Here is a 24985-nt window from a genome sequence, read left to right on the forward strand (position 1 = left end):
TCAGAAAAAGGAAAATGGGTTGAGTTTTAGAGTTTTATCCACAGAAGTATTTAGGAATGTCTTCAATGACAAATCAAAAGTAAAGTACTGAAGGCCATTATTTTATTGGTTATGTCAATACTGAATAGGAAGCTAGATTGTGCAATTCCATAGCATTTAAAACATTTAGACAGTTAATATACTTTACTTTGAAAAATGGTCATGTACCATTAATAGCAAAAAAAAAAAAAACCTTTTACCTTAAAAACATACCTAATTGGGGTTGGGAGTTTGGCCTAGTGGTTGAGTGCTTGCCTAGCATGCATGAAGACCCGGGTTCGATTCCTCGGTACCACATACATAGAAAAAAGCCAGAAGTGGTAGAGGCTCAAGTGGTAGAGCTCTAGCCTTGAGAAAGTCCAAGGACAGTGCTCAGACCCTGAGCTCAAGCCCAGGACTGGCAAAAAAAAAAAAAAAAAAACATACCTAATTGCCGGGCATCAGCACCATGACTCACTCTTGTAATCCTAGCTATTCAGGAGGCTGCGATCTGAGGATCAAGGTTCAAAGCCAGCCCAGGCACAAAAGGACCTGAGATGCTCCAATTAACCTCTAGAAAACAAGGTGGGGCTTGGCTCAAGCCTTGAGCTGTAGAGCTCAGGGACAGTGCCAGGCCAAATTTAAGCCCCACAACCCACCAAAAAAAAAAAAAAAAAAAAAAAAGGTACATAATTGACAAATATTCCCAAGCTTTGCATGGTGCCTCATGTTTATAATTTTAACAAATGGATCAATTGGAAGCCAGAACCCCATCTCAGAAAAACAATAACAACAACAACAACAAAAAACCAACTTCTGGTGACTCACACCTGTAATCCTAGCTATTCAGGAAGCTAAGATCTGAGAATCACAGTTCAAAGCCAGCCCAGGCACTAAAGACCTTGAGACTCTTGTCTCCAATTAACCACTAGAAAACCAGAAGTGGCACTGTGGCTCAAGAGGTAGGGCTGTAGCCTTGAGCTAAAGAGCTCATGGACAGTTCTCAGGCCCAGAGTCTAAGCCCCACAACTGACAAAAAAAAAAAAGAAAAAAAGAAAGAAATGAATTACTATAAAGGAACTCTAGCATTTAGAAAATCAAATTCTCTCAGATACAAAGTTTTTTGGTTGGAGGGGCTGGAAGTTTGGCCTAGTGGTAGGTAGAGTGCTTGCCTAGCATGCACAAAGACCCAGGTTCAATTCCTGGGTACCACATACATAGAAAAAAGCTGGAGGTGGTGCTAAGACTCAAGTGGTAGAAGCTCTATCCTTGAGAAAAGCCTAAGGAGTGCTCAGTTCCTGAGTTCAAGCCCAGGACTGGTGAAAAGAAAAAAGAAAAAGGATTTTGGCTGGGGATATAGATATAGTTCAAGTGGTAGAGTACATGCCTAACAAACTCAAGGTCTTGTTGTGTTCAACAATACCACCACCCAAACCAAAAGTCTTTGTTTTTCAAACTTGTAAAAGAGTTTATTTCTTATTTACAGATGTCACTCTCCCTCGACTTAAGGCTTTCATACCTCAGCTGTTGTCACGGCTCCACATTGAAGCTCTTCTCCATGGAAACATAACAAAGCAGGTGAGGGGTGAAGGGTTTAGCTTGTAAAACTGAGTTGTTGTTGTTTTTTCTTGCCAGTCCTGGGGCTTGAACTCAAGGCCTGGGCACTGTCCTTGAACACTTTTTGCTCAAGGCTAGCGTTCTGCCACCTGAAACACAGCACCACTTGCAGCTTTTTCTGTGTATGTGGTACTGAAGAATCAATGCTAGGCAAGCACTCTACCACTAGCTACACAGCCTCTGTGAGTGATTTTTAACTCTTGTCTGTTAACCAACACAGTGAGTTCTTGCAACCTTCTGTACTCTGGAGGAAGGGAAGAGAGAGCATTGGACAGTGGGGTGATGGCAGTTCACTAAGGGCCTACTTTCGTGGCTGCTTCCAATCCTGTAGTTGGACTCATGCAATCAGTCATAAGAGGAAATAGAAATATTTATCCCTACTCTTTATAGGGTCACATAGTGCAAGATTAGCCAGCCTGCATTCAGATCCTGACCTGCCATTTATTTACTTGCTATGCAATCTTAGGAAATGTCTTAACTGTTCCATTTTGTTACCTGTAAATTCAGAGTGTAAATCTACCTGCATCATGGGTTAGAAGGATTAAATGGTACATGGCAAGGACTCTGCACACCATAATTTCTATGTCAGTTCCAGGATCCTTCCTCCTCTACCACTCTGCTCTACTGCCTCCAAAACAACATGCTAACAACTGGCAGGGATAGGATGCTCGCCTAGCTTGTTTTACTCTGAGTAAAGCCTATGCCCATCTCCTTTGTTTTGCTGTGACCGTAGGTGTCCATGGTCAAGGTCATTCACTTGGGATCAACTCGCGATTACCAGTATTCCTCCAGCTTTGGCAGTTGTCCACATCAGCATCATTGTCAGACCTCTGTTTTACAATTTTTGTCCATTTGAATAGGATTGAAGAAATTTAGAGTCTTAAAATCCATTTTTATGGTCAATGAAACCACTTTATTTTAGAATAATGTTTTATTTTTATGTTGCAAGACTAATCTACTGTTTCTATTATCATAGACAAGATATGTTTGTCACTTTTGTAATGAGTTATAATGTATCCTTTCCCCAGGCTGCATTAGGGATTATGCAGATGGTTGAAGATACCCTTATTGAATATGCTCATACCAAGCCTCTCCTTCCAAGTCAGCTGGTTCGATACAGAGAAGTTCAGCTCCCTGACAGTAAGTTGAATATTAGAACTTTAGAATAGACTATTTTAATATAGTAATATGAATGATTATTGCTGAATTGAATTTACTTAGATGATAACATATGGTTTTGGGAATCACTTACTTAGAAATACGATTAGAGATAGATAATGCTACCAGGAAATTCTCTGGGGTAAGAGCCAAGAAGGTAAATTTGAAGCTGTGAGCCAGTAGCTCATGTCTGTAATCCTAGCTACTCGGGATTTAAGGATTTCAGTTCAAAGCCATCCTGGGCTGGCTGGAAACTCGGTGAGCCTCTTAAGTGACCACCGAAAAGCCAGAAGTGGAGCTGTGACTTATGTGGTAGCATTCTAGCCTTGAACAGAAAAGCTCAGGGACAGTGTCCAGGCCCTGAGTTCAAGCCCCAGTACTGATAAGCTTGTGCGCGCACACACACATACACACACACACACACACACACACACACACACACACACACACACACACACACACAGAGGTAAATTTGAAGGTAGACAATTATTTTGAAGAGAATACTAAAATTGACTGGTACCTAAGATAGAAGAATTGGGAAGTAAAAATATCTCAAAAGTAAAGAAAGAGGGCCAGGAGTTTGGCCTAGGGGTAGAATGCTTGCCTAGCCTAGCATGCACCAAGATCCACATTCAATTCCTCGGTACCACATACTTAGAAAAAGTGCCAGAAGTGGTGCTGTGGCTCAAGTGGTAGAGCTCTAGCCTTGAATACACAAGGACAAAGCTCAAGTCCTGAACCCAAGCCCAACCCTGGGGGGGCGGGGGGTGAAGTAAAGAGATTGGCTGTGAAACATGAAATAACATTTATTTTCTTTCTTAGGATTTCATCTATTCAGCCTCTTAAATTACCTCTAGTTTAGCCAGGCCAGTGGCTCATGCCTGTAATCCTAATTACTCAGGAGGCTGAGATCTGAGGATTAAGGTTCAAAGCCAGCCCAGCTCAAAAGGACCTGAGACTCTTATCTCCAATGAACCTCTAGAAAATGGGAAGTGGGGCTAGTTCAAGGATAGGGCAGTAGCCTTCAGCTGAAGAGCTCAGGGACAGCGCCCAGGCCAGAGTTCAAGCCCCATGACTCCCCCCCCCCAAAAAAAATGCCTGTATTTCAAAATATCCCTTTCTCAAAGTACCACGTGTTAGGACTGGCAGGGGAAACTGAGTGTGAAGGAAGGTAAAGGGGGAAGGAAAGGATGACAATATCCAGAAAGAAATGTGCTCATTACCTGGCTTATGACATAATAATCCCTCTGTATAGCACCTTAATAACAATAAAATTTGTCAGTGTCACATATTAGGAAATCACTCTGACTTAGCCAACTGATCAGGTATGAATACCTTAAACAATTCTTCACTTACCTTTCATGGAAAAGGAAAATTATGTACTGTGAAACAGGACACATTTACAGATGTGTACAAAAATGGGGTAGAATTTAGAGGCCATATTCCCTCCTTCTTCTAAGAGGAAACGTAGTACTGCCTATTTACAATCAATGTATAATATAAATACTATAAGAGGAGGAAACATGAACTTGATATGGTAGTGCACATCTGTAATCCTAGGACTCTGGAAAGTAAGACAGGATGATCACAAGTTTGAGTTCTGCTTGAGCTACAATGAGATCCTGTCTCAAAAATTAATTAATAGGGCCGGGAGTTTGGCCTGGTGGTAGAGTGTTTGCCTAGCATGCACCTGGATTCAATTCCTCAGTACCACATACATAGCAAAAAGCTGGAAGTGGTGTTGTGGCTCAAGTGGTAGAGCGCTAGCCTTGACTTTTTTTTTTGTCAATTGTGGAGCTGGACGCTGTCCCTGAGCTTTTCAGCTCCGTGCTAGTGCTCTACCACTTGAGGCACAGCACCACTTCCAGTTTTCTGGTGGTTAATTGGAGCTAAGAATCTCATGGACTATTGTGCCCAGGCTGGCTTTGAACTGAAATCCTCAGATCTCAGCCTCCTGAGTAGTTAGGATTACAGGCATGAGCCACCAGTGGCCAACCCTTGAATTTTTTCCTGAAGGCTAGCACTGTACCGCTTAATCCATAGCTCCATTTCTGGCTTTTCAGTGATCAGTTGGAAATGAAAGTTTCACTGACTTTCCTGCCTAGGCTGGCTTCAAACTCTGCTCTTCAGATCTCATCCTCCCGAGTGAGATGACGGGTGTGAGCCACCGGCGTGTGGCTAGCATTGACTATATTAGATTCTAAATAATACATTTTTCAACTTGTTGTTCTCTTTTTGAAATTTTTCAGGAGGATGGTTTGTTTACCAGAAGAGGAATGAAGTTCACAATAACTGTGGCATTGAGATTTACTACCAAACAGACATGCAGAGTACCTCAGAGAACATGTTCCTGGAGCTCTTCTGCCAGATTATCTCTGAGCCTTGCTTCAATACCCTGCGTACCAAGGAGCAGCTGGGTAAGAAGGAAGTGGGGAGGGGCCAGGATGCCACAGACCTTAATGAGTGCCGGTGGTCCTCAGAAAACATTTTCCACTGTAAGATCATCTGGCACAGTATCAGTGCTCTGAGAAACCGTGACCACCCTTGTTCACAGGAAATATGCGTCTATCAGATAAGCCATCCATATCTTACAGACACTAAGCAGTTCTTAATGAGGCGATACTAGTATATTATTTGCATGTCAATAAAGGGCATTTGGGGAATAGAGAAGAGAGTGCTAAGGGCAGACTTACAGACAGCAAGGTGGTGGTCAAACCTCCAAAACAGCTTAGATTCAGCACTTTGAATAACCTACCATCTGTTGCTGTATCCTAAACCTGGACAATACAAAAGAGACCTAGCAAGTGTCCATAGAATTTAGGCACTGTCTTGGAAATCAAGCCAAGCACCAGTGGCTCACATCTGTATTCCCAGCTACTCAGGAGGCTGAGATCTAAGGATCGCAGTTTGAAGCCAGCCAGGTCAGAAAAGTCCCCATGAGATTTTTACCTCTAGTTAACCACCAACAAAACAAGTAGAGCTGTGGCTCAAAGTGGTAGAGCACTGGCCTTGAGCAAAAAAGTTCAGAGACAGGGCTTAGTTCAAGCCCCATAACCAACAAAAATAAAAGTCTTGGAACTCTTAACAGATTTAATTAATGAGAAGAGAAGTTCAAAAAGTCTCATAGTAGGGCCGGGAGTTTGGCCTAGTGGTAGAGTGCTTGCCTAGCATGCAGAAAGACCCGGGTTCGATTCCTCAGTACCACATACATAGAAAAAAAGCCGGAAGAGGTGCTAAGTCTCAAGTGGTAGAGCTCTAGCCTTGAGAAAAGTCCAAGGACAGTGCTCAGGCCCTGAGCTCAAGCCCAGGACTGGCAATAAATAAAAATAAAAAAAAATAAAAAGTCTGATAATGACAGGGAAAGAGACAGTGAGAAGCTGGCATTTTAAAAAACAATCTCCATGCTAGGTGATAAACATCAAAGCCAGTAAGTTGTCCCTAGTCCTTTCCCTTAAAGAGCCTGCAGTGCAGTCATTGCCGAATGCCCCTGGAATGCATGGGCAGCTGGTGAGGTCTTGGTAGACTGTGACATGTCCCAAACATTAGGGTCATTGGATTGCTCATTATTCAGACTGCAGACTGCAGACACCACTTCCTGCTTTCCATCCATGCTTTCATGCAGGAGTTCAAGGTGGTAGAGCCATCAAAGTGGGCAAGGCTGAGCTGTTTGCTTTGGAACACTGCACCCATGTCATGTTGCAACCTGCAACTTACCAGTTGGGAGACCTTTACTACCCTGCCAACTCCCATCCCAAGTCTCATCCCACCAGCTGCCTGCCACCATGACAGTTTTGTAAATTCCAAATGCCCATGCTAGAAGTGTTGAACTAGAAAGAGTGAAATAAAATATTGTTAGTCATCCCAAAGAAAAAGATACTTGACTCACAAGATGTTGAGTGTCTTCAGCTAGCCTGGTCCATGGAGAGTTCTAGCTCAAGGAGAGCTGATTAAGGAATGGATTACTTAAGAAATGAGCTAGGCTCAGGAGCTTACATATTAAAGCACACAGACCTAGAACAATGGTTAGGGGATGGGTGGGGCACAGCTCTTTACAGGAAGGGGATTTACTTGAGTCTAGAAGGAAGATGAATCAGCAGAGTGAGGAAGGTATGGAGTGTGTGTTTAAATGGAATGTAGCATGCTCAGCTCTCTTGATGTTCTTTGCAAAATCCTCCTGCTCCATCTTCAGGAACTGAGACTGAATTGTTCATATTTCTTCAGAGATAAATAACCTAAAACCCAGAAGTAGGTTTTAGCTGCTGTGAATGATTAGAAGTCTCAAATGTCAAGGTCCTGACTGGCTGGTCTCTGTTGCAGGCTATATCGTCTTCAGCGGGCCTCGTCGAGCCAATGGCATACAGGGCCTTCGATTCATCATCCAGTCAGAAAAGCCACCTCACTATCTAGAGAGCAGGGTGGAAGCTTTTCTCATCACCATGGAGAAGTCCATTGAGGAAATGACGGAAGAGGCCTTCCAAAAGCATATTCAAGCACTAGCAATTCGTCGACTAGACAAACCAAAGAAACTGTCTGCCGAGTGTGCTAAGTACTGGGGGGAAATCATCTCCCAGCAGTACAATTTTGACAGAGGTAAAGTAAAATTCAAGCCCCAGCATGAAAAACATCCAAGTGGATAATAGGAGAACATTGAGGCCATCATTCTGCAATGTTTCGGTTACTAAAAGCCTGAGGGCTATTTAAATAACTAAAGACCTGGTATTTTAATATAATTTCCTACTTTATTCCTATGACAAGAACACCAGGTTATCATTTTCTTAATTTTCACTATAGTCTTACTAAGTACTATTTTCCCTCAATTTCCAGAACTGGGGCCTTACCCCACCCTGATCCGCCAGCTCATAGGAGAGAGCCAGGATGTGAACCCAGGCCTGGCTCCCAGTCCACACTATGACAGTACATTTTACTCCAAATCGTCTTTTCTACTTTAGAAGCAGATGACCACTTAAAAATATGGAAATCTGAGAAGCTTAAAGATATTAGCATTCAGACTGCTTGATGTGGAAATGTTAGTAATTTATTATTTGGTTATCTTTTCAGATAACATAGAAGTTGCATATTTAAAGACACTTACCAAGGAAGATATCATCAGATTCTACAAGGTAAGTTGAATCATGTAGTTCTGACGAGTAAGGACATACATGCCGTGTTGTGTGCTGCAGCTTTGAACCCATATAAGCTGGATTTTTTATGGGTTGAAGTACTTGATACATTTTTTACTTTGTTGAAAAAAATAAGAGATAATTGTAGGAGAAATACAATTCATATTGAAGCCAATATTCTTTTGCTTCCCTTCTGGACCTCAAGGGTGGTGACAACCTTCCTGGTTCCTAGACTCCCCTTTTGCTGTTTCTAACCCACTTTATAAAGAGCATTGCTCAACTGCTTTGGTGTGGAGGAATTGCCAAGAAAACAGAAGAAATCAACTGGGTGCAAGGATTCCTACAGATAATCCTAGTTACTTAGGAGGGAGAAAGAGGAGGATTGTAGCTCAAGGCTAACAACAAAGATAAAGCAAGATTCTATGCAAAGAACTGCAGAGTGAGCCAGCATGGGGTGGCTCAGGCCTGTAATCCTAGCTGCTCAGGAGGCTGAGGTCTGAGGATCACGATTCAAAGCTAGCTCAGCACAAAAGGACCTGAGACTCTTATCTCTACTAAACCTCTAGAAAATGGGAAGTGGGAATTAGTTCAAGGGTAGGGTGGTAGCCTTGAGCTGTAGAGCTCAGGGACAGCATCCAGGCTGAGTACAAGCCCTATGACCCACAAAAAAAAAAAAACAAAACTCTGTGAGCCAGGCACTGGTGGCTCACACCTATAATCCTAGCTACTCAGGAGGCTGAAATCTAAAGATCACTGTTCAAAGCCAGCCCAGGCAAGAAAGTCCATGACCCTCGGAGCTCCAGTGCTAGAGCATTATCCTTGAGCACAAAAGCTCAGGCTTGTACGTAGGCCCTGAATTTAATCCTTGATACTGGCACGCACACACACACAGAAAGACAAAAACCAGAAAATCTTTTTTTACATATCATAAATGATGGATAGAGGGTTATAGTTACATTTGTACAGTGGTGAGTACGTTACTTCTTGAACATTGTCACCCCCTTCCCATGTTTTCTCCTGCTTTCCCTCCTTCTGCTTCTCTAAAACCTGGAAAACCGTATCTGAAAAATAAGGCAACAAAGGTCTGAAGGTGTAGTTCTGCAACTTGTACATTTGCCTGATAAGCACAGGCTCTGAGTTCAGACACTAATATCGCACAAAAAAGGAGGGGGAGGTTGGGGAGGCTTGAGCATAGCACTGCATATAAAATAATATTAATTCTTATCTACATTGTTGAATCTTTGCAGAATTGAATTAATATGAAGAGAAAAGGCAGTATCATTTCTGTACTTACCTGAGTGCTGGCTGATTGTTCCTAATCATCAGAAAAACTTCATTTTGGGCCCAGAGTGTGGCCTGGTGGTAGAGTGCTCGCCTAGCATGCACAAAACCCTGGATTCGATTCCTCAATACCATATACACAGAAAAAGCCAGCAGTGGTGCTATGGCTCAAGTGGTAGAGTGCTGGCCTTGAGTGCGTTCAAGGACAGTGCCCAGACCCTGAGCTCAAGCTTCATGACTGGCCAAAACAACAACAACAAAAACCTTCATTTTAAGTTCCTTACTATGTATAAAGGTGATCTTTCTCTTTTTTCTCTTCTTCCTGCCTAGGAAATGTTGGCAGTAGATGCACCAAGGAGACACAAGGTATCTGTCCATGTTCTTGCCAGAGAAATGGATTCTTGTAAGTATTAAAGAGCAACTTTTTCCCCCCAGTCTATTTTTAGGCCTAGAGTAAGCCAAATGGTGGCTGGAGCCCCTTTACTTACCTTACACTGGAGAGGACATGGATAAACAAAGAAGTATCAGTGGGGGTAGGAAATGAAGCAGTGAAGGAGAGCCAATGCCAGGTGTCAGTGCCAAACTCAGTACACTTTTTTAGGGAACCACAGATGGCTGTTCGGAATGTCTCCAGGAGGCTGTGTGCTATCCTGCACACATCGGCTTAGTTCTCATTATCCCTTGTCCCCTGCTCTGGCCAAAGCTCTATAACTTCATCCGTATCACCCTCCCTGGATGTGAGGCAGGACAAGCGGTCACATCCTCAGCTGGGAAGAGGCAGCCTGAGAGAATGTGGGAAGTGTATAAGCCAGACCAGGCAATTTTCTAATTAACTGAATTGGATTTTTTTTTATGTTTTTCTTATGTACAAGTTATGAGTAAGTACAAAATGTTAGAAGTTTTATTTTCTTCCAGGTCCTGTTGTCGGAGAATTCCCTTGTCAAAATGATATAAATCTGTCACAAGCACCAGCCTTGCCACAAGTAAGAAATGTTGCTAAGCTCCTGAGTACTTGTCCTTAGGAGATGATTATTAGGGAGACATAGCACCTCAAAGTTTCAGGTCACTGGGTGTCCAAGGGGCTATTTTAAGTCTTCCTGGGGTTCTGGGTCACCGCCTCTGACCTTGTCTGCCACTGCAGACTGTGTCACTTTGCAGTGAGTCATCGGTGGCTTGAGCTATCCCCAGCACTGATGTTGAAGGGAATTGTAAAACTTCTTAGTGCCTCTGTACGTTACTCACCTAAAAAGATTGGCCTTGACCAATTCCTGCAAGAGGAAAAAACCGGCAACACCACTAAGAGCCTTGCTAGATGGGCACAGCAGCCTCTGGTACCCCAGGTGGAGCCTTGGTACCTAGCCTCCAGTGAGCCAGCCATTACATTCCTTGGTGAGAGTCAGTGTCTTCCTTCTGTCCCAGAGTCCCACTTGCCATAGGTTTGCACATGTCTCTGTGACCCCTTGGCCCTAAGAATCCTAGAGAAAAGTAAACATCACAATATTTGGAGCCCTTCTGGGTACTGGTGGCTCACACCTAAATCCTAGCTACTCAGCAGGCTGAGATCTGAAGATCATGGTTCAAAGTCAGCCCAGGCACAAAAATCTGTGAGACTCCTTATCTCCAGTTAACCACCAGGAAACCAGAAATGGCATGTGGCTCGAGTGGTAGAGCATTAGCCTTGAGCCGAAGAGCGTGGGGACAGCCCCCAGGCCCAGAATTCAAGCCCATGACCCCCCCAAAAAAACAACAAAACATGGAGCCCCTTTCTGCCTTATATGCTATTAAGTGAAACACATTAAAAGAAAATGTTTTCTTCGCAGCCTGAAGTGGTGGAGAACATGACGGAATTCAAGCGTGGTTTGCCCCTGTTTCCTCTTGTGAAGCCACATATTAACTTCATGGCTGCAAAACTCTGAAGATTCCCGCACGTGTGCTGGAGGGTGCAAGTGGATGTTCCTACGTCTTCCAGGACCCAGGAAAACAATCTTGGCCACTTTAGTAGTTTCCGGTTCACTATATTAGAGAGACCAACACACACAAAAGAGTTCTCAAATATTATGTAGAAATATTTAAAACCCAAAGTAATTAAATTTCAAAATCTTATAGATACAGAATATTTTTTAAAATACATGCCTCCTAAGTATTTAAATTTTTTTCTTTTTCATTCCTATGAGATGATCCCCTTATATAAATGATGACCCATAGATACTCCTGTAGCGTTTCTCCTCCCATTCTGTAAGGGAGTCACATGTCCAGAAGAACAAAAGTGAGCTTCTCAGATCCTCCTGGGCTGACAGAGAAGGCCTCAAAACATTTATAAAGGTAATTGCCTCTGGAAAAAATCCTCTTGTTTTCTTTCTATATCAATCAGTGGAGAACATTACATTTGGAAGATGACGTCAGAGCAATGTCATTTTCTTTTAGTATTAGTGAAATTGCTGATTCAATATGGCATGGTTTTAATCTTTTTATAAAAAAAAAATTGAACATGTTTTTTATTCCAACTAGTTAAATGCTGGAAACCCTAGAATACCCTTATTTATAGTGCTAGAAGAACAGATTTACCTTATATCAACTTTGTCCCAAATTGACTTTCTCAGGATGAATGCAGTTTTTGTTTGTTTTTTTGTTTGGGTTTTTTCCTGATTGACCTTCTTCATTGGTCATAGCTGGCTTGCAGTGTCCCCTCAGTTTTACTTTTCACTCATCAACATGTTGCTGTATTTACTTTGAAGGTATTAAGTGCTGTCTGTTTCGATCCTACTGAGTGTGTGGCATGCCTTTTCCACATCAGCCATCGTTAACTCCACACAGCTTTTTACTGCAATGAAATTGCAGTCAGTGTGTGATCCAAGAGTTTGCTCCTTTAGGAATTTTAAAAAGCAGCAGAATCAAAGCTACCTTGAGTTACCAAAAAAAATAAATAACTAAAAGTCTCCATAAGACTTTAAAAATTCCCTAGCCCTGCCTTAAGTATTAATTTTTTTGAAAATATAAGTAGCTAAACACTCAAATATGACTAGAGTGGACTTTTTAAAATATTTTTTTCACAGGATACTATGTAAGATGAAATTGCTACTGGAGCTTGCACAGCTGTTTTTAAAATATTTATGGTTATTCAAACTTGCTTCAGGAGAAAATGCAGCTGTATTTGCACATACAGCCACTGGCAACGGGAAGTAGTCCATCTGTTCCCAGACTCCAACCAAGTAAAAAATGATCTTTCAAATGGTGTTTTACCTCCCTATGTGATCTGATTTTCCAGGACTTCTTTCTCTACAGTTATGTCTTTCCACATCTTAAGTTTTACATTCACCAATCTCCAAGTAGTCTCAATTTGGGGCAAGAATGATAGTCACAAAGATGGAGGATGCTCCATCTCCACTGTCAGGCCAACGTGGTGCTGTTACTGTCTTTTTATCTATACCTTCAAGTACGGTACGAAGCCTGTCTCTTCCATCAGAAGGCTTGTGAGCTCATCACTTCCTTCTGCTTTTATGCATTTGTAGACTATGCAGCTTTTCTTCTAATGGCAGATATCTACACAAGGTGAATCTAAAACTAATCTTGAGTGTTTAAACCCCTCACTAAAAGAAAAATCCACCAACCTTTTCTATGGAGAAGTGCATGTTGTAGGTTTTTTTTTTAAAAACGGTGGAATTCAAGTGTCAATTTTAGAAGGAAAAGCACCTGAGGACAGCTGAAGGCAATCACACAGAGTCTTCCATGAACTTGAACTTGTAATTCTGTGTGCTCCAGCATTTGCTGGCTTCCAAATTGAATGTGAGCAGCCATGGGGTCTCTTGGGCATACTAATGGAGTTGTTTCAATGGGTCCCAGCTGCAATCCACAAGCAATAACAGACTACCCCAAATACTGCTGTTTACTCAGTGCTTAGCAAATGAGACTTAGGAAACACACACTAAGTTTTTGGTTTCTGGGGACTTTAAAAAAAAAGTCTTTTTGTCGAGTTGATGTGAAGGAGAGAGCATGTGACACAGCCAGTATGGTGGAGCCCTAGGATTATCCTGTTTACAAATAAATCACTTGAATTTAAACTTGAGTGTGCACGTGCATTAATTTTACAAGCTCTCAGCCTAATTCTAAGCATCTTAATCTGACAAACATTTCTTGCTCTTGTTCCTAATGCAGAAAGCAGTGCATTGTTGCATATACATATGTGTATATATATACATACACACATACATGTGTATACATGTGTGCACAAAAATGTATCAGAGTACACATGACATAATTTCACAGGCTCGTGAATAGGTCACTTTTGTAAACTCCTAGCTGAGTATTGTCACTGACCTGAAACCCAGAAAGATGGTTCTCTGGCCTCACAGAGACGAAAAGAAAAAAATAACTCCTTACAATCAAATTTTACATCTTTTAGTCACATCTCCAGCTGCAAGTTGGGCAATATCTTCTCTTACCTATGGTCCCTAACTCCTGACAGCAGAAACTTTCTGCTCGCCCTCAGTGTCCAGCCCTTTTCAGGAGTGCAGCCCACTCAATCACCATTGTGTTTATGATACCACAGCCCCACCCAGAGACCAGAAGGCTTAGGAAAGATTTCCTGTGTTACAGAATACAAGGGCAACCAGCAGGTACCTCTGCCATTGACTTTCCTTTCTAAATAATCAGACCTTTACTCAGCTCTGTAGATACTAGGTCTCTGCCCCATGTCACTCCCTGTAACAATGCCTTCCAACTGCCAGGATAGTTGTGAAACGAGTATGTCACATGTCCTTCCTTACCTGCACTCGCTTGATCATGACAGTTGCCTAGTTGGGAATGTCAGAGCAGATCTCTGGTCTGTGACTCTCCTCCCATCCACCGTAATTTCTGCTTGCCTAAGTGGTCACCACTCAGTAAGACCTTCACTCCACCCCTCAACCTCCTACCACCAGCATAATCCAGTTTATACCTCCTGGCCTTCTAAGGTCCTAAGTCCCCACAAACATCACTTCCTGTTGCCTTTGGAGCAAGAGTATCTCGAAGAGATGTCTAAGAATGTGAAAAGCCAAGTTCACTTGTGCCATTGCTCAAAAATATCTACTCTTGTTTATTGTGGTCTTTTGTCCCCAGTAAATTTGCCAATTTAAAAGAAGTGGTTAGATTCCTTGAAAAATATGGATGACCAGAGCAGACATGAAATAAAACATTGGACTATACTCAAGACATTGGATTCATAAATAACTTTCCCACATGGCTGGAAAGAGCTTAGTGATAGCAAAACTTCCCACAAAGAAAATTCTTGGCCCAAATGTCTTCAGCAAGTTCTATCAAATTATACTAATATTCAGGAATAATGTTAGTATAGTAAGGGAATAGTATAATTAAGGGACCTTCTCAGCTCAGTAATATTTACCATAGTCACAGAATTAAGGAAGAACATAAACATTTAATGATTTATAATGAAAGCTCTAGCAAAAAAAAGAAGGAACTTCCCAACCTAATAAGGGAATTTTTGTGTTAGCCACAGGTAACATTTAATGGTAAAATATGGAGCATTTTCTTCTTCAGAACTGCACAAGAACACTTCTATTTAAACCTGCCTTTGGAGTCCTGGTCAAGGCAGCAAGGCAATCAGAAGCCACCTGATCACCAACATAGGACTACAAAAATACTGCTAGTAAGATTACAGGAGAAAAGTTAACATTAACATCTGGCCTGGTCTTGACTACCTGTTCTTCCTACCCCTGCCTCCAGAAGAGCTCGGATGACAGACACCTATCACCATGTTTAGCTAGCACACACCAATCCACAACGCCCACAGGGAAGCCAGGCAAGGTGGCTCACGCCTGTAATCCTTGCTACTCAGGAGGCTGAGATCTGAGGATCGAGGTTAAAAGCCAGCCTGAGCACAAAAGGACCTGAGACCTCTCCAATTAACGTCTAGAAAACAGGAAGTGGGGCTTGGCTCCAGTAGGGTGATAGTCTTGAGCTGAAGAATTCAGGAACCGTGCCAAGGCTGAGTTCAATCTCCATGACCCACAAAAATAAAAACAAAAATTATAAAAAAAAAAAAAACCCACAGGGAAGAAACAACAACAAAGCTTACATAGGCTAAGTAAGTCCGTAAAAACCTGCTCCGACTCTATTATTAGCAGCATTCCCTTGTTGCTCAACGGTCCCTTAGCTGTTGCACCCTAACCGAGCTATAACTTCTGCTTGGTAATTTCTTTTACAGACCCATAGCATCAAAATGCCCAGCAAATAAGAAGGTATTGGGAGCTGGAAGGCACCATTTTCTAGCTAAGGGAACGTGGGGGCAATTATTATTTATCTGGTACTTCCTCCTGAATAAGGCTACAGATCTAGATTTGAAGAATGAAAGTGTTCAGCAGTTAGTTGGAAATTATTTTCAGGCTCCCTGGCCTTCTAGTGAACCTACTACTTGAAAAGCAAGGACAGCTTTGAACCACACTTCCGATCTCTCAGCTGCCCAAGTAGCTAGGAATGTAGGCATGAGCCAACCTAATCTACCACTGACTGCTTTGTTGTTTGGCTTTTAATGTTTGTTCTTTGTTATTTTTATATGGCAATAGGGATCTAACCAAGGGCCTTTCAAAGACTAGACAAGCCCTGACCATTATACTACTGCCTGTTACTGGTTCTTAATTCTAAATGCACATTAAAACTGACTATAGATTTTTATAAAATAAAACGGAAAGAAACCAGCAATGACAATGAACTGACTCTGTTTCTTATTACAGTGCTGCTGATTGAACTGGCCCAGGGTGAAGCCAGCCTGTTGGATTGTTCACAGGCACCACAGAGTGAGTGACTATATAATGTGGAGCCTGGCTTTAGTACAACTGATGCTGCAAAGTTCATATTTTCCACCAGATGGAGACAAAGAACTTCTCAGCGAAAAGGCTCCCTAAGCACAAAACCCATTCTTTGACTTTACGTCTGCACCAATTCTAATTTATATAATACTGCTAGCAGAACAACAACAAAAAAAAAAAATTGAGAAAGGCAAGCTGAACATAGAATTTGTTTATAATCCCAGCACTGAGAAGGCAGAAGCAAGAAGATCAACCATCAATGCCTGCCTGGGCTACACCACCTACAAAAAAGAGTGGCAACAACAAAAAAAGGTTGGTAAGTGTGTAATAATTATTTTTGGTATTCTTGCCACCACTGTGGAAATTTGCAGGAACAACACCAGCAACAAAAATAATGGCTGGCTGGGTGAGGTGGCTCACACCTGTAATCCTAGCTACTCAGGAGGCTGTGACATCTGAGGCTCAAGGTTCAAAGCCAGTCTGGACACAAAAGAACCTGAGACATTTATCTCCAATTAACCTCTAGAAAACAAGAAGTAGGGCTTGGCTCAAGGGTAGGGTGGTAGCCTTGAGCTGCAGAGCTCAGGGACAGCACCTACATCAAGTTCAAGCCCCATGACCCACACAAAAAAAAATTAAAACTAATGAGAGTTGTGGTAGACTTCAGAGTCCACGCCTGTACAAGGTCCTTCACTGAAAAATCAAACTGGAAAATAAAAAGGATAATATTGTGCATATATAGCAGAGTGGAAAGTTTTGAAATGAGATCACCCCAACATCTGCAGACACAAATTAGCTGATGATATATGACTCAAAGGTTTTCAGGAAAGAGGCAGATGTGGTTTAGAGGCCTTAAATAGTTTATATTTTTGTGCCTGTACTGGAACTTGAACTCAGGACTCCATACTGTCATTCCATTATTCCACTCAAAGCTGGAGCTCTCCCATTTGGGCCACCCCTCCATTTCCAGCTGATCAGTTGGAGATAAATCTTTCTCTTGGATTTCTGCCAGCTGGCTTTAAACTGTGATCCTCAGATATCAACCTTCTGTGGAGCAAGAATTATAGGCATGAACCATCCATCCCTGGTAGTGTAAATTCTTAAATCTGAAGTACTTGACTGTCCATTTCCACTTTCATTTCTCCTTTCTCTCTTCGTGTAGTGCTGGAGATTGAACACAGATGCTTACTCATGCTAAGCACTCATGCTTTCCACTGAGCTACAGCCCCGCTCAGTGCACAGCTCTACCACACAAGCTATAAAAGCTACAAATACCCTCTGTCCCCTTGCAAGTGGATATGGCTGATGATGTAGAGGAGACAATCACTGAAATGTCCTGGGTATGCATAGATAGATAGATAGATAGATAGATAGATAGACAGACAGACAGACAGACAGACACACAAGTTTATTAAGGTGATGTATAGGCTTATCATCTCCTAAGTCAGGTAATGAGTATATTTCTTTGTTTAAACAACATCACACCTTCCTGGTTTGGCTTTTACTCTTTTATCAGTCATAGGGCTTGGATTCAGGACCTGGGTGCAGTCCCTGAGCTTTTTTTGCTCAAGGTGAGCACTCTACCATTTTGAGGCACAGCACCACTTCTAGGTTTCTGGTGGGGTAATTGGAGATGAGTCTTGTAGACTTTCCTGCCTTAGCTGATTACGAACCGTGATCCTTAGATCTCAGCTTCCTGACAAGCTAGGAATACAGGTGTGAGCTACTGGTGCCTGGCTCTGATTTTTTTCTTTAAACATCAAATGATTATTCAATATTTAAAACAAATAGACATATTTATATTCCTGATTCTTTCTTCAGTGGGTTTTGGTAGATTTTTGTCTAGCAAGGAATTCGTTTATTTCCAGGCTATCAACTTTCAGAACACAAAATAGTTCCTCATAATCCTCCTCTATTTTAATGTTAGTGAGAGTAGTAGTGATAGCCCATCCTTTTGAGAAGCAGGAGGATGCCTGTCTCTGGTGCTGGGAGGTTGCCCGCTTGGTGATGGGGGGGGCAGGGGGAGTGTTGCTGGTCCCCAAGCCCAGCGATGGCAGTTAAGGATTCTGTTACCCAACTGCCTTTTGGAAGGAATCACGTTTGACTTCCTCTAGAAACCACCTGCGTACTGGGGTACTTGGTCTCTTTTAGGGCAACTACTTTACTCTGTTTTGGTCTTTGAAGGATGGTGAGGGGTTTGTTTGTTTTCTTGCTTTAGCTTTTGTACCTAATAGTGGGACCAATTTAGAATATTCATCTTGCAGATTCCAGATTCGGATTTGCACGTGGTCACCCGAGCCTCTCAGAGGGGTTGGAATTTGGCCAGACATGTGTCCACTGTGTGATATCAACCCCCCCCCCCCAGCTTCTTCCTTATTTTGTTAGTCCTTTCTCTTTTTGAGATGGGATAGCCAGAGCTGAGATGTCATCCTCCCATCTCAGCCTCCTGAGGGCTGGGGTGAGAGGCGGCCTCGCCACTGCTCACCCCATCTGCCAAGAGCCGGTGCATCTTAAAGATGGGAGTGAGCAGATGGCATTTCACCAGTGGAACAAAGGTCAGGCTCCTTGTCTATCCACACTAGGACCAATTTACCTCTTTAATTTTGTTTAGAGACATGAATGGTACTTGTCAGAGAGAGACATGAATGACCAAAGGAGAATGAAAGTCACCTAGAAAGTCGTACTCCTAGGGAGGTCCTGCCAGCACACACTTGTTACCCTGGCGGCTCAGGAGACTAAGATCTGAGCACTGAGTTTCCAAGTCAATCCAGGCAGAAAAATCAGAGACTTGTCTCTCATTCAAGGCCCACTGCTAGTATTGTACACACACACACACACACACACACACACACACACACACACACACTGCATTCTTAACTATCAGTATCTGGGGAGCTGATTGGACAGGTTGCTAGGGGTTACTCTTTGCTATATAGACTCTAACATGTTCCTTCTATTTTTGTTTTTGTTGTTTTTTCCCAGTCCCGGAGCTTGAACTCAGAGCCTGGGCACTGTCCTTGGGTTTTCTCAAGATTAGCACTCTTAACACTTGAGCCACAGCACCATGTCTGGCTTTTTCTGTGTATGTGGTACCAAGGAAGGGAATTGGTGTGTTTGTACATCTAGGAAAGCACTCTTTCACTAGGCCACACTCCCTCTCCCTCTCCCACCTCTTTTTATTTTGGCCAGTCCTAGAACTTAAACTCTGGACCTGGACACTGTCCCTGAGCCTCTCTGTTCTCAAGGATAGGGCTCTACCCGCTTGAGCAACAGCACCACTTCTAGCTTGCTTGCTTTTTAAATTTTTTCTTAAGAATCAAACCCAGGGGGGCCGGGAGTTTGGTCTTGTGGTTAAAGTGCTTGCCTAGCATGCATGAAGACCCGGGTTCGATTCCTCGATACCACATACATAGAAAAAAGCCGGAAGTGGTGCTAAGGCTCAAGTGGTAGAGCTCTAGCCTTGAGAAAGTCCAAGAACAGTGCTCAGGCCCTGAGCTCAAGCCCAGGACTGGCAAAAAAAAAAAAAAGAATCAAACCCAGGGCTTCATGCTTGCTAGGTGCGCACTCTAACATGACGCCACATTCCCAGTCCATCACATGTTCCTGTTCTCAGTACAGCCTCATGCCTGCCACAATGCCGTGGGCCCTGAAGTCTACAGCTTTGCAGTGTCAGTAGTTCCAGAGAACAAACCCCCAGTTGTCTGCCAGTATAGAGATTAACTGACTGCCAACCAATTCTGAATTGAGGCTTTACGTCTGGGTTTTCTACCACCTGATCATCACAGGTACCTAATGTGAGTTCAGAGCTTTTGAGAAAAGCTCTTGCCTTGCCCGCATAGGTTTGGCTTTCTCATGTTTGCTGCACAGCTAACAGTCACTCATCTGCATTCTTGCCAAAATTGCATCGCCATTGTCTGTGCTGCTGCTATTTATTCTGTGGTTTGACCTTTAAAGTGAATCCCTTTACTATCATTTTAGTAGAATCCTGAGCAGCCGAGGAGGTAAACATCCATGTTCATCTTTGGTGACTAAAGGGAAGTGTCTCATCAACTACTTATACATATTTTATGCAGTATTCAAGTTTAATCTAGTCCCCGGACCCCATAGGACAAAGCAACTGTTTTAAGTATGTGTGTATTAAAGATGAATGTCAGCAAGACACTCTGGGGCTTAGTTGAGTCTTATGTTATACTGTTTCCATATCTATTCATCACATATTTTTCATCTTCTTTGTTACCTTTCCCTTCATATTTTATAAATAGCTGAACTTTAAGACCTATTTTTTATACAGTGACATTAGATCTACACCAAAGTTACTTCCTTTGTAGAAACAAATAGTGCTTGAAACTTTTTTCCTCACAAAATATAGCATGATCACTGAAATTTTTTTTATATATTTGTGGCCTATTTATACACACATTAGGAAAAGTGAACCTTAAGGGTCAAGAAAACATGTTTTTTTTTTCTTCTGCTTGCTTATTTTATTCTCTATATAGTACCAAGGAATCAAACCTAGAGCCTCATGCCTACAAGCGCTCTACCACTAAGCCATATTCCCAGCCCCAAGAAAACTTACCTAAAAATGTAAAATTCTATTGAGGTTTTCACAAGCAGACAGTAATAAAAATAAAACTATAGTTAAATTTCCATTTTGTGAGATGGGCAAGGTGGCTCACACCTATAATCCTAGCTACTCAGGAGGCTGAGATTTGAGGATCGAGATTCAAAGCCAATTGGGCACTAAAGAATGTGAGACTCATCTCCAATTAATCACTAGAAAGGGAGTAATGGGGCTGTGGCTGCAGGGGTAGGGTGGTAGCCTTGAGCTGAAGAGCTCAGGAACAGCATCCAGGCCCAGAGTTCAAGCCTCATGACTCACAAAAAATAAATAATAAAACATTTTGTGGTTCTCATTTCATTCTGACATGATTTATGTCTGTAGCACAAATATGTACTTACAAATGTTAAATTATTGAGTGGCCGTTTATTCATTTATTCATTTATTTATTTGGGTGCCAGTTCTGGGGTTAGAACTCAGGGCATGAGCACTGTCCTTGAGCTTTTTGTTCAAGGCAAAAAGACTCTACCCTGAGCCACAGCACTACTTCTGGGTTTTTCTATTTATGTGGTACTGAGGAACTGAACCCAGGGCTTTGTGCATGTTAGGCAAGCACTCTACCACTAAGCCACATTCCCAGTTTGTTTATTGCCTAGTTTCTCAATATATTGCCCATCTGGCCTTGAATTTGTGAGTTCAAGAGATCCTCTTGTGTCAGCCTTCCCAGCAGCTGAGATTACAGCATGCACTGTTGTGCCCAGTTAGGCCCCAGTTTTGTTGAAATAGCTGTTTGCTTGCTGCTAAGCTTCTCAAAGAAATTGTTGTTTTCCCAGAAATTCTTGAAATGGGAGTGACAGAAAGTCATCTCCTGGTAACTGAAACTCAAAGGTCATTTATTTAAAAGGTAGAACCTGGGGCCAGGAGTTTGGCCTAGTGGTAGCGTGCTTGCCTAGCATGCAGGAAGACCCGGGCTCGATTCCTTGGTACCACATACATAGAAAAAAGCTGGAAGTGGTGCTGTGGCTCAAGTGGTAGATCTCTAGCCTTGAGAAAAGTCCAAGGACAGTGCTCAGGCCCTGAGTTCAAACCCTACAACTGACAAAAAAAAAAGTTAGAAACCTGGACTAGGAGTTTGGTCTCATGGTAGAGTACTTGCCTAGTATGCACAAAGACCAGGTTTGATTCCTTGGTACCACATTCATAGAAAAAGCCAGCCGTGGTGCTGTGGCTCAAGTGGTAGAGCTCTAGCCTTGAGAAAACACAAGGACAGGGCTCAAGACCTGAGTTCAAGCCCCAGAACAGGCAATCATCATCATCACCACCACCACCACCACCATCATCCTGGAAATTCTACTAGCTCTAGTTTACAGTCAGTTCAGGAAGTTATCAAATGATATTATGGTTTGACTGCTCTTTTTGGGAGTGGGTGGAGGAGGTCCATGGGGCTTGAACTCTGGACCTGGGCATTGTCCCTGAGCTCTTCAGCTCAAGACTACCACCTTACCCCTTGAGCCATGGCCTCACTTCCCATTTTCTAGTGGTTTCTTGGAGATAAGAGTTTCATTTTCTTTCTGTCTTTCTTCTTTCTTTCTTTCTTTCTTTCTTTCTTTCTTTCTTTCTTTCTTTCTTTCTTTCTTTCTTTCTTTCTTTCGTGGTCATGGGGTTTGAACCTTGGTCCTCTGATCTCAGCTTCCTGAGTAGCTAGAACAGCTAGAATTACAGGCATGAGCCACTGCACCTAGCAGGTTCTGTTCCTTCTGTAACACATAAAATTGGCATCCTTTCATTAACCTTTATGTTGAAGTATTATGGAATCACATTGTGGTTTTACTCTGTGCTATCCTCATGTACTATCCTACTTAATCAGTACTGATTAAGTAGGGCAGTGTTTCATAGGTTTATTGCCCATTTCCTTTTCTGGGAAGTGCCTGTTCAGATGTTTCAGCGAAATATTTCTCAACTGAATAGCCTGTATTTCTCTTTAGGTATGTTCTTTATACATGCTGGATATGGCTTTTGCATGCCACTCCTCTCTTCCCTGCTAACTTCCTAATGCCGTGGTGCACTGTTTCACGTCTTGGCCATCCCTTTGCAGCCATTGGACCTCTTGCTGCTCACACATGACAGGCATTCTGGCCCCTTAGGCTCAGCCCTGGCTTCTCATGTGCCTGGGACATACTTGTCCATATAACTCCCTGTCTACCTCCTTCAGGTCTTCATTCTGATGTCGCCTATGTGGGGTGATCTCTGATTTACTACTTGGACTCACAACATACTTTGAATAGCCTATCTGCTAACACTATCTATTATTGTACTTAAAATCAAGGCACCTTAGCAGAGCTCAGTGACTCGTGCCTATAATCCTAGCTCGTCAGGAGGCTGAGATCTGAGGATCAAGGTTCAAAGCCAGCCTGAGCACTAAAAGACCTGAGACTCTTACTTCCAATTAATCTCCAGAAAACCGGAAGTGGGGCTTGGCTCAGGGGTAGGGTGGTAGCCTTGAGCTGAAGAGCTCAAGGACAATGCCCAGGCCCAGGGGTACGACAGTAGCCTTGAGCTGAAGAGCTCAGGGACAGCACCCAGGCCCAGATCAAGCTCAATAACCCTCACACACAAAAAGGCATCTTGTATGTGGCTTAGTGGTAGAGTGCTTGCCTAGCATGCCTGAAGCCCTGGGTTCGATTACTCAGTACCACATAAGCAGAAAAAGTTGGAAATGGTGCTGTGGCTCAAGTGGTAGAGTGCTAGCCTTGAGCATGCCTAGGCCATGAGTTCAAGCCCCAGGACTGGCAAAAAAAAATGTGTAGGCTGTCTAATATCTACGCTTAGTGAGCTTATTTTATTTTCATTGTAAGTGCCTTTGTAAGCCCAAGCAGATAAGATGTAAAGATTTCTGTCTTAAGCTGATGTGGTGACTCCTGCCTGTAATCCTAGCTACTCAGGAGGCTGAGATCTAATGATCAAGGTTCAAAGCCAGCCCAAACACAAAAGGACCTGAGACTCTTATCTCCAATTAACTTCTAGAAAATGGGAAGTGAGGCTTGGCTCCAGGGTAGGGAGATAGTCTTGGGCTGAAGAGGCAGGGGCAATGCCCAGGTCCAGGGGTAGGGTGGTAGCCTTGAGCTGAAGAGCTCAGGGACAGCGCCCAGGCCTAGTTCAATCCCCATGACCCACACCCCCAAAAAAATTCTGTTTTGCCTAAACAAAGGTTTGACCTTTGTCCCTGATTCTTGGAAAGAGACTGTTAAACCCTCGAAATTTCTTGAGCAATAGGATATGGTGGTTATTCATTTCCTCAGCCGCACCTCAGCCTATGCCTGAGGGTTATTTAAAAGGAATGATTTACAGCAGGCCTCTTGGCCAGCTGATAGCAGCCTGATCTGTAGGGAAAAGGAAGTAGATCTGGAGACTGAGTTCATCTATATGGAATGCATGCAAATTGACCTTTCTGCTCATATTGATTAGACATGCTTCCCTTTGAGTAGCCAAATAATAAGAACCATTCTGTCTTCAATAAGAGATGGAGGGCCGAAGTTTGGCCTAGTGGTAGAGTGCTTGCCTAGCATACACGAAGACCCAGGTTAAATTCCTCAGTACCACTTACATAGAAAAAAGCCGAAAGTGCTGCTGAGGCTCAAGTAGTAGAGCTCTAGCCTTGAGAAAGTCCAAGGACAGTGCTCAGGCCCTGAGCTCAAGCCCAGGACTGGCAAAAACAAAAACAAAAACGAGAGATGGAGATTGCTGGTGTGCTGATGCTCTCAGGGCTAACTCTTCAACAAGAAGGTGCCACACCAAGCCAGCAAGTCAGGCTGGTGCCAGCAGCCTCTGGAGGTCACAAATAGTTTCAGATGTGAATAGACTCTCCGAGCTAGGCTTTTCATGCCTGGTGGGATGGAACTATAAATGCTAGGTAAAGATACCAGAAGAACTGGGTGTGGTGGCTCATGCCTGTAATCCTAGCCACTCAGGAGGCTCAGATCTGAGGATTGTGGTTCAATGCCAGCCCAGGCACAAAAGGATCTGGGACTCTTATCTCCAATTAACCCATAGAAAATGGGAAGTGGGGCTTGGCTTAAAGGTAGGGTGTTAGACTTGAGCTGAAGAGCCCAGGCTGAGTTCAAGCCCTATGAGCCACAAAAAAAAAAAAAAAAAAAGAAAGGAAGAAATCAAAAGATAAAAATACTGTATCAAAGGACCAATAAGTTATTTCTTCAGATCAAACAACACACTTTGCAACTTATGTGATGGATAAAGTGATGCCCTAGAATAATAGTTGATAGAGAATTGAAATGAGAATTTGAGATATTTGTTGGAGAAAATAAGGCCAGCTTAATGGCACATACCTATTCCCAGATAGTCAGGAGACAGAGATCAAGAAGATCATGGTTTGAAATGTTCTGGACAAAAATGTTAGTACTTGCTTAAAAAAAAAA

At 42.7% G+C, this 24985-nt stretch overlaps 1 protein-coding gene across 4 annotated transcripts in view; it reads left to right on the forward strand.

Moving 5' to 3' along the window:
* Ide (insulin degrading enzyme) overlaps nt 1-16583 on the forward strand; it is a 76398-nt gene extending 59815 nt beyond the window's left edge. For 3 of the 4 annotated variants that reach the window (XM_090346247.1, XM_090346248.1, XM_090346249.1), the window contains exons 18-25: nt 1505-1596; nt 2664-2775; nt 5043-5210; nt 7111-7383; nt 7852-7913; nt 9525-9597; nt 10110-10177; nt 11015-13252. In XM_090346247.1, the coding sequence (XP_090202373.1) occupies nt 1505-1596; nt 2664-2775; nt 5043-5210; nt 7111-7383; nt 7852-7913; nt 9525-9597; nt 10110-10177; nt 11015-11110 (944 nt within the window). In that variant the 3' untranslated portion in view covers nt 11111-13252. Of the gene's footprint in view, nt 1-1504; nt 1597-2663; nt 2776-5042; nt 5211-7110; nt 7384-7851; nt 7914-9524; nt 9598-10109; nt 10178-11014; nt 13253-15919 lie in introns of those variants that run through there. The other variant, XR_016537818.1, reaches the window with a different exon arrangement.
* Nucleotides 16584-24985: the final 8402 nt, after the last annotated feature.

The sequence above is a fragment of the Megascapheus bottae genome, chromosome 15, assembly GCF_031878675.1.
Source record: "Megascapheus bottae isolate mThoBot1 chromosome 15, mThoBot2.hap1, whole genome shotgun sequence".
NCBI lineage: Eukaryota > Metazoa > Chordata > Mammalia > Rodentia > Geomyidae > Megascapheus > Megascapheus bottae.